Here is a 17,658-nt window from a genome sequence, read left to right on the forward strand (position 1 = left end):
TGGTATTGTGTGCCATTCTTTAGTTTTTATGATAGCTGATTTTATTTTTTTTCCTTTATATAATTGGGTGGCGTAAAAGAGTGAATTCATGACTCAAATGTATAATCTTTTTGGCTGAGGATATAATTTGCTTTATCAGTCGTTGTCAAGAAGTCAGGGGATTTTTCAGTGCAGTAGAAGGTGGTAAGTCAAAGTGATTTCTTTATATGTGTATCTCAACCAAGGAGGGCTTCATAATCCTGATGTTGAGTGGTTTGATCTAGTTTCTTAAGCTTTCTTTTAGGTGAATGATTTCCTCCTGTCTCTCTTGCTTTGTCTCTCAATAAATAAATAAATATACACCTTATACTTTATAAAAATGTCTTGTTTGGTAACTGAGTGATTTGTTTTTGTTGACTAATAATTCCATTCCATTGAGTTAGCTCTTTGTTCACTGTCCTTTACCTTCTTTTAGCATTTTTACCTTCTCCATTTTTCAGTGTAAGTGCTGCTGAAGCGAGCTCTCTTCTCCGTTTTTCTTCAGCATTTTGGGGGCACTTCCTTAGTGTGTCATCATTGATTTAATTTTTTACACCATCATGTAGCTTTTTCTGTTCTCTTAGCACATAGCCTTAATTCTTTGTGTAAAGTAGCACCATGAATTTTACTGTATAAAGCTTTTTCTTTTATCTTTTGGTATATCCATCTTTCTATCTAAATCTCTTCTTCATGGACTGCCTGCAATTATTATACAGTACAGTGTTTTTAATTAACACTCACCCCTGAATTTTAGAATAAGCAAGGGAGGAAAAACACCAAAGTACAGCACTTATCACAAGGTCTCACTATGTCTTCCTTGACTAGACTTGGAGTTAACTTTGGGTATACTCAAGACCCTTCTTCAGTGTCACATTTCCCACAGATACAGCCTATGAACCACCAGTGGTGTCTTTGTTCTTTTTGGTCCTTTAATACAGACCTGGGGATGTTTAGCTCAGGGAAAAGAAAGGTATCTTTTCTTCTTCTTAAACCCTGCTGCTAACTCGCAGTTGGAGCTTGTTAACCACTGTCAAAAAGTTTAGGCAAAATGAAAGTTAAATATAAGATGACTCCTGCTTTTATCATTTTTAAGTGCAGCTGCTTAGCTGAAAATCTTACCTTTTGGCTTATGTATAGTATTTTATTTTTGAGAGGGATTGAGTTTGGTAAAATAAAAAATTAGATACCAGTGTTGATCATTTGTATAATGTGCCTTTAGATTTTTTTTTTATGTATTTCTGTATAGGTTTATCCTTGGTCTTGTATGAAATGTCTACATCTTATGTTCTTTTATCTTTTTATGTTTTAATAATTAAATGTATGATACCTGTTAAAATAACTTCAGGTAAAGTTTATTGGGCTATAGTATGCTCCTGAAGAGAGGCATATATTATTTCCTGCTGTCATTAGCAAACCCCTGGCAACTTAAGAAATACAAGAAACTAGTTTGAAATATGTTCCAATAATGGATTTTATTATAATAGCTATTATACTAGGTGGGGTTTTATTCAATACTGTCTTAAAAGTTTTAGTTTTTCTTTTTTGAGTCTTCCATTTATTTTTGTCCAGATGACAGAAAATTTTTGGTTGAAGAAGATAGAAATTAGTGTTTCAGAAGCAGAAAAGCGAACTGGAAGAAACGCCATGAACATGCAGGAAACATACACTGCTTACCTCATTGAAACAAGGTGAGTGATGAGAACTAGGCCTAGGTTTAGATAGAAAAAGATTTGGTAACTATTGATGTTAAAGTTGTTGTATGACGGAATTGTTTACAAGTCATTGTCTTTTTAGGAATTGTGTGTATGTGTTTTAACTTTTTAACAGGTAAACAACTGTGTCTTTTATTATGGTACTTCTAGTAACTGTATCATAATGTAGTTGTTTTGGGGGAAGCGGGAAGGTTAGTGAAATACTTCTGGCATCTAGAATATTACTTGACACATGATTTGGTGGAATTATTGGTGTTAGGTACAATTCATGTGCAATTTTGGGAAAGGATACCAGGTTCTCGGGCATATTAAGTGGGCTTAGGTAAATGGAGATGTTAACAAAGTCTAGGAAGAAAGAAAACAGTCTGAGTTTAGAAGAGATGGGAGTTACAGAGAAATTAACAGAAAAAATTTAATTGAGACTGGAGCTTTACACCTTAGGGTAAAATGGAAAAGACAAAGTAAGTCATGGAGTAAGAAATCAAAACTCACCGGAAAAGATTTTTTATATCGTGAAGAAAAGTTAAAGGAATTAGATTGTTTTTGTCTATAGCAAGACAAGGAAAGATTCAATTTATTTTGCCCATTATAAACAATTTATATAAAGACTATACTGACTAGGTCTTGTCTTTCTGCAGACTGAGCAGAAATACTCCCAATTAAAACAGATATGAGAGAAATTTTTGATAGCCAGTTAAGTAAAATAATAAAACTTATCAAACCTAGTTGATAAAGAGTTATAACATGTTTTAGTGTGAATACGTTTATAAGAAAAAAGTTTTAAACACTCCATTTTCCTGGGCTTTATCAAAAGTCACCAAGCTTAAACTTTAGGCCCAACCCTATAACATTTCAAGGCTTTCTCCAGGTCTATGGTTCCACCCAAAATGAAAGTTAAAATCTTGGTAAAACTTGTTTAATCTGCAGACAATTCTGAAAATCCTCTTTGCAAGTATAGTTTCTTTTCTCCATCAAAATAAAAAAATAAAATAAAAAAGAAAGAGAAAAAAGAATCTTCCAGAAACAAGAGAAATTTGTATACAATAGGAATTTTAGGAAAAGCAGTAAGATGAGTCTTTTTAAAATTAGGTCATTTTGTAACATATGTAAAACAGATTTTTAAGGTGATTAAGGGGAAAATACCCTCAAAAAACCATGGTCCCTGGGGGGGTGGAAATTAGCCACTTAAAAACCTCATACTTTAGCCCTGGCTGTGTGGCTTAGTGGGTTGAGTGCTGGCTTGTGAACCAGAGGGTCACCAGTTAGATTCTCAGTCAAGGCACATGCCTGGGTTACAGGCCAGGTCCCCAGTAGGGGGCAGGCGAGAGACAACCACACATTGATGTTTCTCTCCCTTCCGTTCTTCCTCCCTTCCCCCCCCAAAAATAAATAAAATCTCTAAAAAAAAAAAATCACACTTCAGAAATTAGTGTTGACTCTAGCTTTCTAAATACATTTTTAAATTAAAAAGGACCTTTTTAGTATGCCTATTTCTTTACCCAGTCCAGCAATGAAGTTAGCTGTTACTTTTACTGCTAGAAGAGTATCTTGATTTGAATAATTTAGAATAATTTGTAGTTGTTTACTCTTGACTTTGGAATGAATAGAGTGTCATAATTTGAAACTGGAGGTTAGAAGTGACCATACTTTGTAGTTTAGACAGACCCTGAATACATATATAAGTGGACCATCAGTAATTGTGTGGTACAGAAAAGGATTATTGAGTTGGCATTCATGATTGTATTTCATTGTAAGTTTATTTTAAAACAGTAGTTCTCAAACTTTAAAATACATATGAATCACTTCGAGAACTTGTTAAGATTCAGGGTTTTGGGTGGGGTCCAGGAATTCACATTTTTTAACCTGAGCTATAATTGTTTTTGAACTGTTGGATGGGCTATGGACCATACTTTTGATTATGTTTTAAAGTACAAGGCTTTAAATTTTAAGATAGTCAAATTTATGTTTTTTTCTTTATAATTTATGTTTTCCCTATTTTAAGAAATTCTTACCTATCCCATATATAGGTATCCTCTTTGAGAATTGCTGTTTTGAATAGATTGTTTTGTAACAAATGTATCTCTAAGATTAATTTACTTTCAACAAGTACAGAACCCTCAAAGTTCTTAAACATGTGGATTCTTTCTGTAATTTAGTGTTATGCAGATAATCTTGGACAATATAAATATTATTTAGTCTTTTTATTAACTGAAAGTTGAACTTTTACCATACGGCTTATTTACTACCAAGGCTTTTTGGATACAAGTAGGAAGCCCATTTAACAATTGCCAATAATGCTATAGTTTAGTAGGCTAAGATTGAATAAAGCTGAAGTCACTGGTTTTTTAAAAATTTCTCCAGACATTTTGTGTTTTCTTGTTTGTGGAATATGAGCCCTTTTTATTTTATTTTATTTTATTTTTTTTTTTAATTAATTTATTTACTTTTTAAATACATTTGTCTCTGCCTTCCCCCCCCTCTTTCCCTTGCCCCCTCCCACCTTCCCTCCCTCAGCTCTTCCCCTTTGGTTTTGTCCATGACCTTTTTAAATTAGAAAAGAATATGCCTCTTTTAGAATAGGTAAGAATGCCTCTGTGGCTTGGGAGGCAGTACGATATTTAATTCTTCCAGTAATTTGTAAAACAGTGCTAATGATACCATTTATTTTAAGAGTCATATTAAATGTCACATGTAACACCAATTATGTGCTATTAAATATTTGTTAAATGACTGAATGAAAGTCTTTTCTATGTTTTTAGTTAGTTTCCAATGACTAGACCCTGCTTTTGATGTGCCCTCCTTTTTTTCAACACTTAGTATGTCTTCTAATGGCCTTATATGTGTATTGCTTATAGGCTATATTTATCTCATTATTAGCAAGGTGCAGGTTCTGTTGGTAATGATTTTGAATAATTTGAAACTTAATATTGACCTAGGTATTTTTCAACTGAATTTGAAAATCTGAATTGGAATAGTATTAATCATAGCTGATGGTTAGGCCCACTCTTTAAAATGAATCATGTTGTAATAATCCTCTATTTTTGCCATGACAACCATTTCTGCATGTTTTTTTAAAATCCTCACCCAAGAACATGCTTATTGATTTTAGAGAGGGGAAATGGGGGCCAGAGGAAGAGAAACATTGACGTAAGAGACAACATTGAATGGTTGCCTCTTGTATGTGACCACTTGATGTGACAGAGAAACATTGATCTGTTGCCACTCATACATGGCCCAACCAGGGACTGAACCTGCAACCCAGGCATGTGCCCTGACTGGGAATTGAACCCATGACCTTTTGGTTTATGGGACAATGCTCCAACCAACTGAGCTACATGAGCTAGGACTATTTCTGCATTTTGAATTTCATAATTTGTTTACTTATTTGCTATGAATAAACAGTGGCAAACTTAATATATAAATAATAAAAACATTAAACATTTTTTGTGCTGAGCATGGCCTAGCTTATATACATTCTCAAGATTTACTTCTGAGACTGATTTAGCTTCTGTGTCTTTATGCCCTTGTACAAATGCATTGTGAGTTTTTTTTAAAAGATACTATTTATTTACTTACATAGGCAGAGGGGAAGGGAGGGAGAAAGAGAGAGAGAGAAACATCAATGTGTTGTTGCCCCCTGCGCACCCCCTACTGGGGACCTGGCCTGCAGCCCAGGCATGTGCCCTGACTGGGGATCGAACCAGCAACCTTTACTTCACATGCTGGTGTTCAGTCCACTAAGCTACACCAGCCAGGGTACACATTGTGTTTCTATGCACATTATTGTCAAACACACAGAAAATAGAAAGGTGATAATGTTTATAATACTGATACTTTCTAACAGTGATTATGCTAGCAGAAATTTCTAATAGTCAAAATAATTTCAGATGTCCTCTATATGATTTTACCATAACTTTCCCCAAACTATAAGTTGAACTTTTGTATGAATGAGACATTGCCTGCAGCTCTTTATATTAAGGGTAGAACTTGAGATGAGTTTTTACATCCTTTCACCCCACTTTTTTAGAGTTAATTAAAATTTTGGTTGTTGCATACATTCAATTTATTTGTAACCTTGAACTGAGATTTTTGCAGTGTCTTGGTCTTCAGCATGAATGTTGTTCTCATTGTGGCAGAACTGGTTATAAATATTTTTTGTTTGATGAAACAACAGCTAAGCCAGATTTTACTATATTGTAAAATCAGTTATTATATATTAACTGAATACATTGAGTGTTCCTAATATGATTATTTCTCTTGAGTCCAATAGATTTTCTGTAACAGAAGAATTTAATAGAAGAAAAGTGGTTAGAAGTGAGGGCTTTGGAAGCAGATGGATCTGAGTGCTATATCCCTAGATCATTGTGATTGTAGGAAAAATGTATACTGTGCAGCTCCTTCCTCATCTGTAAAATGGGGACAGTAATCCATACTTCACATGTTTGTTGTAAAAATTAAATAAAATAGTAAATGAAAATTTCTTTACTCAGTGCCTGGTTCATAAGCATTTAGTAAATAGAGTTATAAAATTTAAAGAGAGTTGTGTGAATGTATTTGTACTTTTAAAAAATAATTGCAAGCTTATTCTATTTCTTTTCAGGTCAGTTGAACATATTGATGGTCCGAGTGTCCTAACAGATTCACTATGGAGGCGGTATAGTGAATTTGAGTTGTTGAGAAACTACCTTTTAGTTAACTACCCGCATATTGTTGTGCCACCTCTACCAGAAAAAAGGGTAAGAAGTGAAATGGCAGTACAGTTAAGAAGTATTTAACATTGAGGCTATTCTTCATGAATGTTTTGTTTACCTAGGCAGAATTTGTTTGGCATAAGCTCTCTGCTGACAACATGGACCCGGATTTTGTGGAAAGACGACGAATTGGTTTAGAAAACTTTCTCTTGAGGGTTGCTTCACATCCCATCCTTTGTAGAGACAAAATCTTCTATTTGTTTTTAACACAGGTATTTATGTTTTATTTAGTCCTTTTAAAAAATTCATTTGCCTTGGGATTTTTTAAAATTTTAAATGTGGAATGCTTGCTCTTTTTTTAAGCTTAAAAATATTTTAATCACAGGTAACGTGAAGTTGACATAGTTTCAGGTAGACAGCATAGTGATTAGACATTTATATAACTTATGGAAGTGAGTACCCTGATAAGTGTAGTTGGAGTGCTTATTCTTTTTTTTTTTTTTAAGGTTACCTGTGTAGCTGGTTAAAGCTTCTTCTTTCTTAAAAAGATTTTATTTATTTATTTCTAGATAAAGGGGAAGGGAGGGAAAAAGAGAGGGAAAGGAACATCAATGTGTGAGAGAAACACCCATCGTCAGTTGCCTCTCACACATGCCCCAATCAGGGACCAGGCTGGCAACCCAGGTGTGTGCCCTGACCAGACAGTTGAACTGTTGACGGCGACCTCTCACTTTTCAGGGTAATGCTCAACCGACTGAGCCACACTAGTCAGGGCTGGAATGCGTATTCTTAAGGATCCTTTTGGAGTGCCTTTGTTAATTTGTATGCATTTTTGTTTGTTTTGAACTTGAAAATTATTGGTTACATCATTCTTTTGGCTAACATTTTTATACTGAAAGATGCTAAAGACAGTGCTTTTTGGTATTACTAAATGATATCAGAGTTAGTCTTTAGTTTTTTGAAGCCCAGATTGTAAAATCTTGGGTTCATCTTTGGTAATCTTTTGGAATTTGCATTGAATGTTTAATTTTTAAGTGAAAAGAATTATTTTTTTGACTTCTCTCTCCCATCTCCCCTGAAAGAACGGAATGATAGGTATTTTCTTTAATTTGAAATATTCATTATTTTATTTTGCAGTGATTTCTAAAATTAACTTTAATTTTTAGGAAGGTAACTGGAAGGAGACTGTGAATGAAACTGGATTCCAGCTGAAGGTAAGAATATTTGTATGAAATAATTTGCTATGTTCCTTTATAATCGCCAGAATAGTGCCATGCATTAGTGGGTCCTTGGTTTTTACTTGAATGAATGAATTTGGAAATAGGCTTTGTGTCTAATGAGATCATTGGTAAGGTTTTCAAGGAAACAGTGCAATTTAATTTTGATTTGTGTAATATTAGTTACTAGTGAGACTATAATGGGCATATTTATCAGTTTAATTCTATTAGGAAATAACATTTTGAAGCAATTTAGATACAAGTTGTAGATTTTTCCTACAGTACACCCATATTATACTTTGCATCTTTTTTTCATCCCACTGTCCAGGTATTTGCTCACTCTTCATCAGGCCTGAAAGATGTTTCTGAAGAGTTGAATGTGGGTTTTCCAATCATAGTAAACTAAAAGATGAGCCATCAGTCATGCTGCTTCTTCCTCCTGGGGCCTGGTGGCCAGTTTTGAGTGGGCATAGAAGTCATTTTGAATTAACATCTCTTAGTGAAATTGGCTTATTGAGTTTTTGTACAGCTTTTCAAATTTAGTCATTAGAATTAGTATTTGGGAATGAAGTTCTTATCTAAAAATTGAAGAGCATAGTGGTGCTCAGACGGCTACCCTGACCCCTCTATGCTCTCCCTGTTGTCTGCCAAAGTAATACAGAAGTGGTTCTTGCACATTTTCTGAACTGTTCATCTCTTGTATAAGTTAAGTAGGTAAGTAGAAAAATCTATAAACTGATATAATACATAGATTGATAAGCAATTCAGATGATAATACAGTAGCAAAAGTTCAGTGGGTCTGAGTAACAAGAACAAAATATCTTTACAGTAATTATAAAAATACCCTCTAGAGATTTTATGCATTGGTACATGGATATTTGAAACTTAGCATAAAAAAACTATGAAGAGAATGAAATTTTTTTCTGCACAGACAGTATAATCAAGCATTTAATTCTATCATAAACTAATTATAATTTTTAAATATTTTGTTCGCAGATAACCTGAAAAAATGAAACTTTCTTGGCTGTAACGTATTACTTTATGGCACTCAGAAAGGATACTAGAATTTTAGTTTAGAAATGGACTTGAAATACTCTAAACTTAAAAAAATTATATGCATTTTGATAGGATTTTCTGAGAACTACTCTAAGGTATGCTAGGAGCTCATAGTAAGGAAAAGAGCAAACTAAAATATATTTGTTTTGGTGACATCGCCTCATATAATAGAAAATTTAAAAATTTTTAGTTATTGATTCAGTTATTAGTTTAGTTACTAGTTACCACTTGTTTGTCCTTGAACCCAGTTTTGGCCATATTTGGCAACTTTGAGAAAATTCCTGAATTTCTCCATCCGTATAGACTATACTGTGTACAGAGTGCTTTGAATCTTGTGTGTAGGTGCTATTTAAGAGTCCAGATATATCGTATTTGGCTGGCCTTATAGTAAAACTTTGGTTTTACTTTTATAAAATCTTTGAAAGGTAGTAATACTTAACATACAATATTAAAAATTTGAAAAGTCAGACTTAACGAAATGGGCTGGAAATAAAGTGTATGGAGAGAATTTGGAAACCCCCTTGTCTTGCTGTATTCCTTATTTTGTTGGGGCTGTTGCTTGTTTTTTAAGTCCATCTTTTCATCAAGGAAATGAGGCATTTTTGGACCACCTAAAACACATATATACATGCATACATACAACATACGGGTGAGATATTATCTACATACGTACATATATAGTCACCCTTCACTTATTTGGAGGTCATGCATTTGGCAGTTAACAACTGACCTGATCACAGTTGAAAGCTTGAGATTTAAGCCAAACTGACTACTGAGGTGTTCAAATGGACGTAAGATGGCTTACTACTTATAGAAATACTTTGGTCCTTTCAGATAGGACCCAGTTAATTTTATTATAGTTATTTAAACAAACTTGGCTATTTAATCTCTAGGCTACAACATACTAGAAGAAAATTTAAAAGGTCTAAAAGTGAGTAATACTATGGGTAGAGGCACACTAACATAGTGAAAATTGACAGCTGAGTCCGCTATCAAAGAAGGGTAGCTGCAGAATGGGTGCATCTGGAATGGGGCCAAATCCACACTGGCCGTGGTCACCTCTAGGGCTTACCTGTACCGCCCTGGGTTCAGTATTAGTTGTTTGTAGTGGTCACCACCTTGAGGCCTCAATAAAAGGTTGAATTATGCTTGCTGTGTACTCATAATTCAGTACTTCTTCCTTTTTTTATTTTTAGCATGCTAGTTTATTGTTTTTATTTTTAAATACAGTGTTTCTCAATTTGTTGAGATTGTTTGTTCAAAAAACTGAATCCTAGATTTTATCCCATTCATATTGACTCCCACTGGCCTAAAATTTAACAACCACTGCTACAAGGTGATAGATAAAAATATTTTGGGGGAGATAATTTTAAATGAGTGTCAAAAATGGTAAATAAAGAAAAAACGTTTTTTAGAACCTAAAGCAGTGTCTTATCTGAGTAAAATTAGCATTATAATTGTTTACTCTGTGCTAAAACACTGTACTATAATGTACTGTTTTGTTTGTTTTTGCTAAATATTGCCTCAGTACTTTTGAGGTTATTAGTTCAGTATTCCCAAGTTTTAAATGAGGAACCCTAGAAAATAACTAACCCAAGGTCACATACTTGTAAGTGATGGAGTCTGAATCCAAGTCTAGGTCTGACTCGAATCTCTTCTTAATTACCATCCCATATTATCTCTCTTTTAATTTATTAGCTATGTAATTAATGTATGTAAAGATAGTTGGTAAAGGAAGTGTTAAAAACTACTTTTCAATGAAAATGAGATCTTTCTGAATCAGACTAAATATTTCTATTTCCATAAGAATATTTGGCGATTAGATTGTCATCCTCAAATTGAAATGTCAACTTACTTTTATTTTCTTTTTTTTTCAGACGTTTAATTTCTAGTTTTGGCCTACTACATAAATATTTTCTTAAATCTTTTTAGAGTAATTATTATATCCAGCAAGTTAATTATAAAAATTTAGCTTCTTTTTATCTGTGCTCTATTCAAAATAAACATGAGCAACAGACCTTTTTATTACTGTTATATATTGGCTTTCCCTTTTTTGTATTTATATATTAAGATTCAGTGAATTCAAATCAGAGTTTATCTCTAGAGTAATGAACATATAAACTAATTACTTTAGTTTAAAGTAATATTATTTTAACTCAGCAAGTTACTTCCATGAAAGTGTCATTCATATGCCCAAACCTTAAGTGAATTTAGGCTGGCTCAGAAGAATCTGGAACCCTGTCTGTTACTTGGAGCAGGGACTGCCAGAGACAAGACCATGGCCCTTAGGGTGTCTGCTAATCTGTGTATTGCATAGAACTCCCGAGAGAGCCAGCAGGGAGATCCCGAGTGCTGGGCGCCCAGAGTGTCAGGTTCCCTACTAGTGAATGAGTTGGAAACATAAGCTTCATGTTCTTAAGGAGCATATATTTTAGAAGTGGGAGACATTAAATTAACATTTAAATGAGATACTTTAAAGTAGTTATAATTGATATAAAAGCAGTAGATCATCACTGTGAAAGAGTGTGACAGCAGAGGTTTTTTATCCCAGGGGTTATTTTGAGAGACGTGACAAAATGGGGATACTGAGTGAAAGGAAGCGCGCTATTACCAATTAGATTAGGACAACAGGTGTAAACCAGGACTGTTCTGGGCAAACTGGGTCACGCGGTTGAAGAGATTAATAAAATTGGAGCTGAGACCCAAATAAGAAACCTAACGTGGAGTCAGCCTTGGGGGCCAGTGTTAGAGAGGCCAAGGTGTGTAGTGGTTTACTAGGAAAGGCTGGGGGAAGGTAAGAATCACGAAATGAAATAAAGAAAAGACAAGGTCCAGGATAAGGATAGTAGGTACATAATAGGAATTGGAAAGGGTTGGGGAGGTTGGATTTAAAGAAAAACATGGGGAAGGTTGTAAGTTGGGGATGTAGAATAGTCAAGTTGCTTTTTATCATTCAGCCAGTATTTCGTATGTGTTTGTTTTGTGCCAGGCATTGGAGGCATTGGGATACAGCAGTGAGCGAAGGGGAGAGCAGATCGCAGTTCTGCTATGGCAGCTGCTGTGCGGCTCCAGGGGGCACCATTCATATTGTGCTTTTTAAAAAATAGCTCTTAGATTTCAGTGGACAGCTAAGAAACAAGCAAACAACTAAGATGAGTTCAGATAGTGCTTTGTTAAAGGAAATAAAATAGGGTGGTGTGAAACAATGATGTAAAGCCTTTTTAAAAATTTTATTTTAAACATTTTTAATTATAGTTGACATACAATATTGTATTCGTTTCAGGAATACAACATAGTGATTCAACATTTACATAACTTACTAAGTACTTACCACAGCAAGTCTAGTCTGTGTCACACAGCTTTAACAGAATTATTGACTTTATTTCTATGCAGTACATTACATCCCCATGGCTTATTTTATATCGGGTAGTATCGAGTAGTTAGTACTTCTATAAGGGCTTCTTCTTATAAGATGGATGGTAACCCATCAGACGTGCAACAATCCAGGTAGTTTTTTAGAGGTCTAGCTGGGGGGGTGGGGGGGGCGGGTAGGGGAGGGCAGTTTCTGATTTGGTGACATTTTAGGCAAGTTCTCTTTTTATGGAGTTTTGTGAAATTATGAGCATATTGAATTGAGTGTTGTGATGGATGTGACCTGACAAAGTTTGGTAAATGAAGGTTAATAAGATGGTGATGGTTTAGTTTGCATTTTATATGACTTCTAGGTAAATATGCAACATTAAAAGTAAAAAGTGAATTGGTTGTATTAAGAAGTATGAGATTCAAGAAAAAGTACAAATGAAAATGTTCTTTTTACTGATAGTTTTTATGTAATTTCATCCTCATTTTAAAAATCATATTTGCATGTGACTATGAAGTCATTAACACTTTATTATTTAGTGATTTTAAATAGCTTAAAGAACTTAAGGGAATAATACATGCCTTAAATTTGTAAGTGCTTTTATTTGTAAGGACTTGTACATGCTTTATTAGCTGGTATACCCTTGAGATGTAAGAAAGGTCAAGAATTGGTGAAATACTGATTTTAGAAATAAGGGAATCCCCTGAAATCAGTGGCAGATTGAGTTTCTTGAGATAGTCTTGATAACCCTTTGGATTTCTTTTGGTCTGAAGTTCTGGGAGTCTTGAGTTTGTGGAGTAGCATATTTTTTACATTTAAAAAATTTTCTTACCCAAGTAATCTGGGGAGCCCTAATATTTTTGTTATATTATTTTGGGAATATTTGTAATTATGGATTGGAAGTTGGACTAATGTAAAATTTTTAAGATGGCTAGGATTTTAAAAACCAAAACATTATAAAACTGATTCCTGACTGAGCTACCTTTTATTGAACCCTGTAGTTTCTGTGCTTGGTCAGAAAAAGTAATTTTTTAAAAGAGAATTTAGGATAGGATTTAGATGTATTGAGTATAAATTTATACAATGAAATTATTATTTAGTGTTGATACCTCTGCCCCTCTTTTGAGAGCAATTATCTGGAAATAAGGAAAGATAGTTAAAAAGTTGTGTCGTCTTGTAATATTTTCTGCCAGCTAGTAAGTAAGTTGATGTCTTCTAGCTTGTTTTACTTTAATAACAGTATTACTTTAGTACAGGCATTTCCATATTTCTTTTCTAAAATACTGATCATGAAAATGAGAAAAACCAGTGTATATTTGGTTTGGGTTCTGCCTGAGAACTATGCTCAGTAATGCACATAGTTTAAAGCAGCAGTTTTATTTAGTTTATATATACTAAATTTTGCTTTTCTTGATTTAGAGAAAAAGTAAACTACTTTTTTCATATGATCAATTGTGAGTTATAATAATGAAGTGCTGTATGCCTCTTAGCGTGTTGGTGTTTACAGTTGTACTTTGATATTGAATGCCGTGTTTTCAGTTTAACTTATAACATTATTTTTGTTGTGTTTAAGCTGTTTTTTTTAGGTATGTTGAATGTGTTTGACACAAATTATATGAAGGAAATTGTACTTGAGCATTTTAATTTTAAAGGGAAAATAAAACTGTTTGGATTTTATACCCTGAAATGTAATTATATTAAGTGAATAAATTATTTTTTCCAGGCAGACTCCAGGTTAAAAGCGCTTAATGCAACATTCAGAGTGAAAAACCCAGACAAGTAAGATTTTGTTTTAATAACAGTTACAGTGTTGTTTTGAATGGTGCCTATCAATCTATTTAATTTTTCATTTCTGAATGTATGCACTTTATTTGCTAAATATTTTAAATAGTAATTACATACAGTGAAATCATTTTACAGTCTAGAACTGATTTTGAAATTTGGTAACTTTACTGGGGTTAAGGTTGAAACTGTCTGAAGTTTTAGAAAATTAAAACACTGCTTTTTCTTTTCCTAGATCAAAATTTTAAAATGTTGAAGGTATCAGAAAAGTGAGAAAAGCAATTTTAATTTCATATAAAATAGTTTTTCTTGTATTACTTTGCTTGTCAAATATATATAAAAGTTAAGCTAAAAAGATTATCTATTACATGTATATTTTAATAATATAAACTTTCTACATTACATACCAAGAAAGCTTAACAAATGCTGCATACTAAAATAATAAGCTCATAGAAATATATTTATATGACAATTACTTGACTTCATTAATATCAGTTTGGTGTTTGTGGGAGCATTTCTATATTAAAGGAAGCTAGTGTATTCAGAAATAATTTTCTTAGGATAGACCTAGGTATTCCTTAAGATTTTGGTTTTGCTCATTCTTTGAATTTGGTGGATAAATCGGGCTCTTCATTATACGGACTTTCTCCGGGCGTTTGCTTCAGGGAGTTTTTCAGTTAGAAATTTGCTTGGGCAGATAAGGCTTTTTCATTTTTGGAGACCAAGTTTATGAGAGGTCTGTTAGAATTTCTTTAGTTAGGCCTTCAGCATTAATTTCTACATAGTGTAAATTCTAGCAGACAAGGGCCAAATTTGCATTGTCTTGACGGCCTATTATGTCTGACTTTGTAAACCATAATATATTAACATAATGCCTTTTGTTTTTAAGATGAATTTTGAATTAAAATACAAATAAGTACTTTAAAGTTTTGTTAATTAGGAAATTGTGATGGTAACTGTTGAGGGTTTTTTTAAATCAACTTTATTTCTTAAAGTAGTTTTTTTTCCCTTTCTATCCTCACCCAAGGACATGCTATTTATTAATAGAGGGAAATTAATTTATTAATTAATAACAGAGGGGAAGAGAAGGAAGGAGAGAGAGGAAGAGAAACATTGATTTCAGAGAGAAACATGAATCAGTTGCCTCTCACACCCACAACCTAGGTATGTGCCCTGACTGGGAATCTGACTTGAGACCTTTCAGTTTATAGGATGATGCTCCAGCCAGCTGACCCCCACCAGCCAGGGCCTTCGAGTAGTTTTAGGTTCATAGCAAAATCAAGCAGGAAGTACAGAGCTCCCATGTACCCTCTACCCCTACACATGAACACTGCCTTACACATCCATAGCTTCTCCCAGTGTATCAGCATCCCCCACCAGCAGGGTACAATCGATGAACCTACATTGACACATCATTGTCACCCCAAAGACAGTAGCTTACTTTAGGGTTCACTTCTGGTGTTTTATATTATATGGGTTTTGACAAGTGTATACATTGTTACAGTATCATACCAAGTATTTTCACTGCCCTAAAAGTCTTCTTTGCCCTGCCTATTTGTCCCTTCTGTCCCATAGCCCTGGCAGCCACTCAGCTTTCTATCGTCTGCATAGTTTTACCTTTTCCAGAATGTTATGTTATATAGTATGTAGTCTTTTCATATTGACTTCTTTCACTTCATAATATGCATTTAAGGTTCCACTGAGGTATTTTGAAGGGTTAAAAATGACATCCATGGTATATAAGAGATGTTCTTTAGGTTAAGAACTACAATTATGTGGCCTTCTAACAAAAGCTTTGGAAAAATCTTACAGCAAAACTTATGACATTGGTAGGTGTACATTCATTAGAGGAACATGTTGACTTTTTAAATTAATATTTTAATATCAATATTTTGTCAATTGTTTTCCCTTTTCTGACCTAACTAGGTTTTCTGGATAGCTAAATTTTATTTAATATCCATATTATATACAGTCATGAGCCACTGAACAGCATTTTGGTTAACAACAGACCACACATAACAATGGTGGTCCCATAAGGTTATAGTAGAGCTGAAAAATTCCTTTCACCTAGTGATGTTGTAGCCTTCTCAAATCTCACATGGTAACACATTACTCACCTATTCGTGGTGATGCTGGTGTAAACAAACCTACAGGTCTGCCCACTGTATAAAAGTACAGCATATACAATTATGTATGGTACATAAAGCTTGATGATAATAAACAACTACGTTACTGGTTTGTGTATTTACTGTACTATACTTTTTATTGTCATTTTACAGTGTACTCTTTCTATGTATAAAAACCTGCTGTAAAACTATATGCTCTGTTACACCGATAACAGCCTCATATACCTCATGCCCACTGCATCTCTTGATTGGATCATTTTCTCTTGTGCTTGATTTGATCTTGTGTTGTTTTGTATAGTAACATGCTGTACAGCTGTGTAGCCCAGAAGCAATAGGCTACACAAGCTAATTTTTCAGCAGTGTGCCCCGGCATAATGGTGTACTGCAAGAATTTTTAAAACATACATTACGGAACTGTTTAGTCAGTGGCATTGACCTCTTTTCCCTTAGATTGTCAAGTCAAAAAAAAATGACAGCTGCCAGAACAACAATAGCAGTCTGGTGTGAACACATCAGAATTATACCTACTTTGGTTTTTTTTGTCAGATTCGCAAAAAAATATTTTTTGGTGTGCTGCAGAATTTTAGTAATTAGTCTGTGTGTGCCATGAGATGAAAAAGATTGAAAATCACTCGGCTATACCACTAAGGTTTGTGAAAGTAAACTGTGGTTGCACAATGACAAAATTGCCTAATGACACATTTCTTAGAAAGTATCCCTGTCATTAAGTGGCACGTGGCTGTATAAAATTTTAAATGTGATATGATGAATATCATAATCAAGGCAGTTTTTTACTTCTTGTTAAAGTGTAAAAATTAATGTATAATTAATAATAGAATTTGTTTGCCTTAAGTTCTAGATTAGAGAATTGTCTACATCAGTCATTGTTAATTCTTAATGAATTAACAATGTTAATACAGAGTCTCTGTTCTACATCTAGCCCAATAGATTAATTATTATTCATACCATTACAAAAGTATTAAATATCGCTAAAATACTTTTATTCTATCCTTAAAATCTAGAAAACCAGAAAGATTATTTCAGAAGGATTACCAAAATGATACTTGCTTCATGCATATTTATCTTTCTTAAAACTAGACTGTTAAGAGCAGTGAAGAGGAAGACTTTGGGTCTTCTTCTCATATGTGGCAATACTTAGGATGTAGGCCGAGTGATGAGTACGTGTGTGGGAGGAAAGGGTGGGGAAAGAAATACAGACGGCCCCGAGGTTTCCGTCTTTAAAATGCTAGGGAACATAGAGGGGAGAGATTTGGGGGAGTTGGAGAGGAGAAGCTGAGCTTTGGGTATGAGCAAACACAGATGTCTCCTAGTTAGTTGGCTTTATAGATCTGGCATTCAGGAGAGAGAGAGTTGGGCTAGAGGTAGAAATTTGGATTTAAGCAGCATGTAGATCATAATTTTGAAGCTTTGTGATTGATAAATCCTGTAGTGTATGTAGATTGGAAGATTGATTGTAAGATACTGTGGACCTAGGACTGAACCCTAAAGGAGCCAACACTGTAAGGGTGTTTTCCAGAGTGTAATCTGCAGATTACCAGCATCTATATCTTGTAGGTGAGCTTTTGTAAATACAGATTCCTGAATCTCAGTGGGGCCTCTGGGTACAGCTGTGCTGCTTATTCACGACTCTCTTACTGAGAGGCCCTCAGTAGTGTTTTTTAACACACACTTCAG

The 17,658-nt window shown here is 34.1% G+C and overlaps 1 protein-coding gene across 1 annotated transcript in view; it reads left to right on the plus strand.

Annotated features, from left to right (window-relative positions):
• SNX4 (sorting nexin 4) overlaps positions 1 to 17,658 on the plus strand; it is a 73,355-nt gene that overhangs the window by 7,292 nt on the left and 48,405 nt on the right. Inside the window, exons 2-6 of the mRNA XM_054575173.1 lie at positions 1,588 to 1,706; positions 6,331 to 6,466; positions 6,544 to 6,693; positions 7,588 to 7,635; positions 13,779 to 13,834. Coding sequence (XP_054431148.1) covers positions 1,588 to 1,706; positions 6,331 to 6,466; positions 6,544 to 6,693; positions 7,588 to 7,635; positions 13,779 to 13,834 — 509 coding nt within the window. The remainder of the gene's footprint in view (positions 1 to 1,587; positions 1,707 to 6,330; positions 6,467 to 6,543; positions 6,694 to 7,587; positions 7,636 to 13,778; positions 13,835 to 17,658) is intronic.

This window comes from Pteronotus mesoamericanus, unplaced genomic scaffold, assembly GCF_021234165.1.
Source record: "Pteronotus mesoamericanus isolate MK-2021 breed Mesoamerican mustached bat unplaced genomic scaffold, CSHL_Meso_final contig_27, whole genome shotgun sequence".
Taxonomy (NCBI): domain Eukaryota; kingdom Metazoa; phylum Chordata; class Mammalia; order Chiroptera; family Mormoopidae; genus Pteronotus; species Pteronotus mesoamericanus.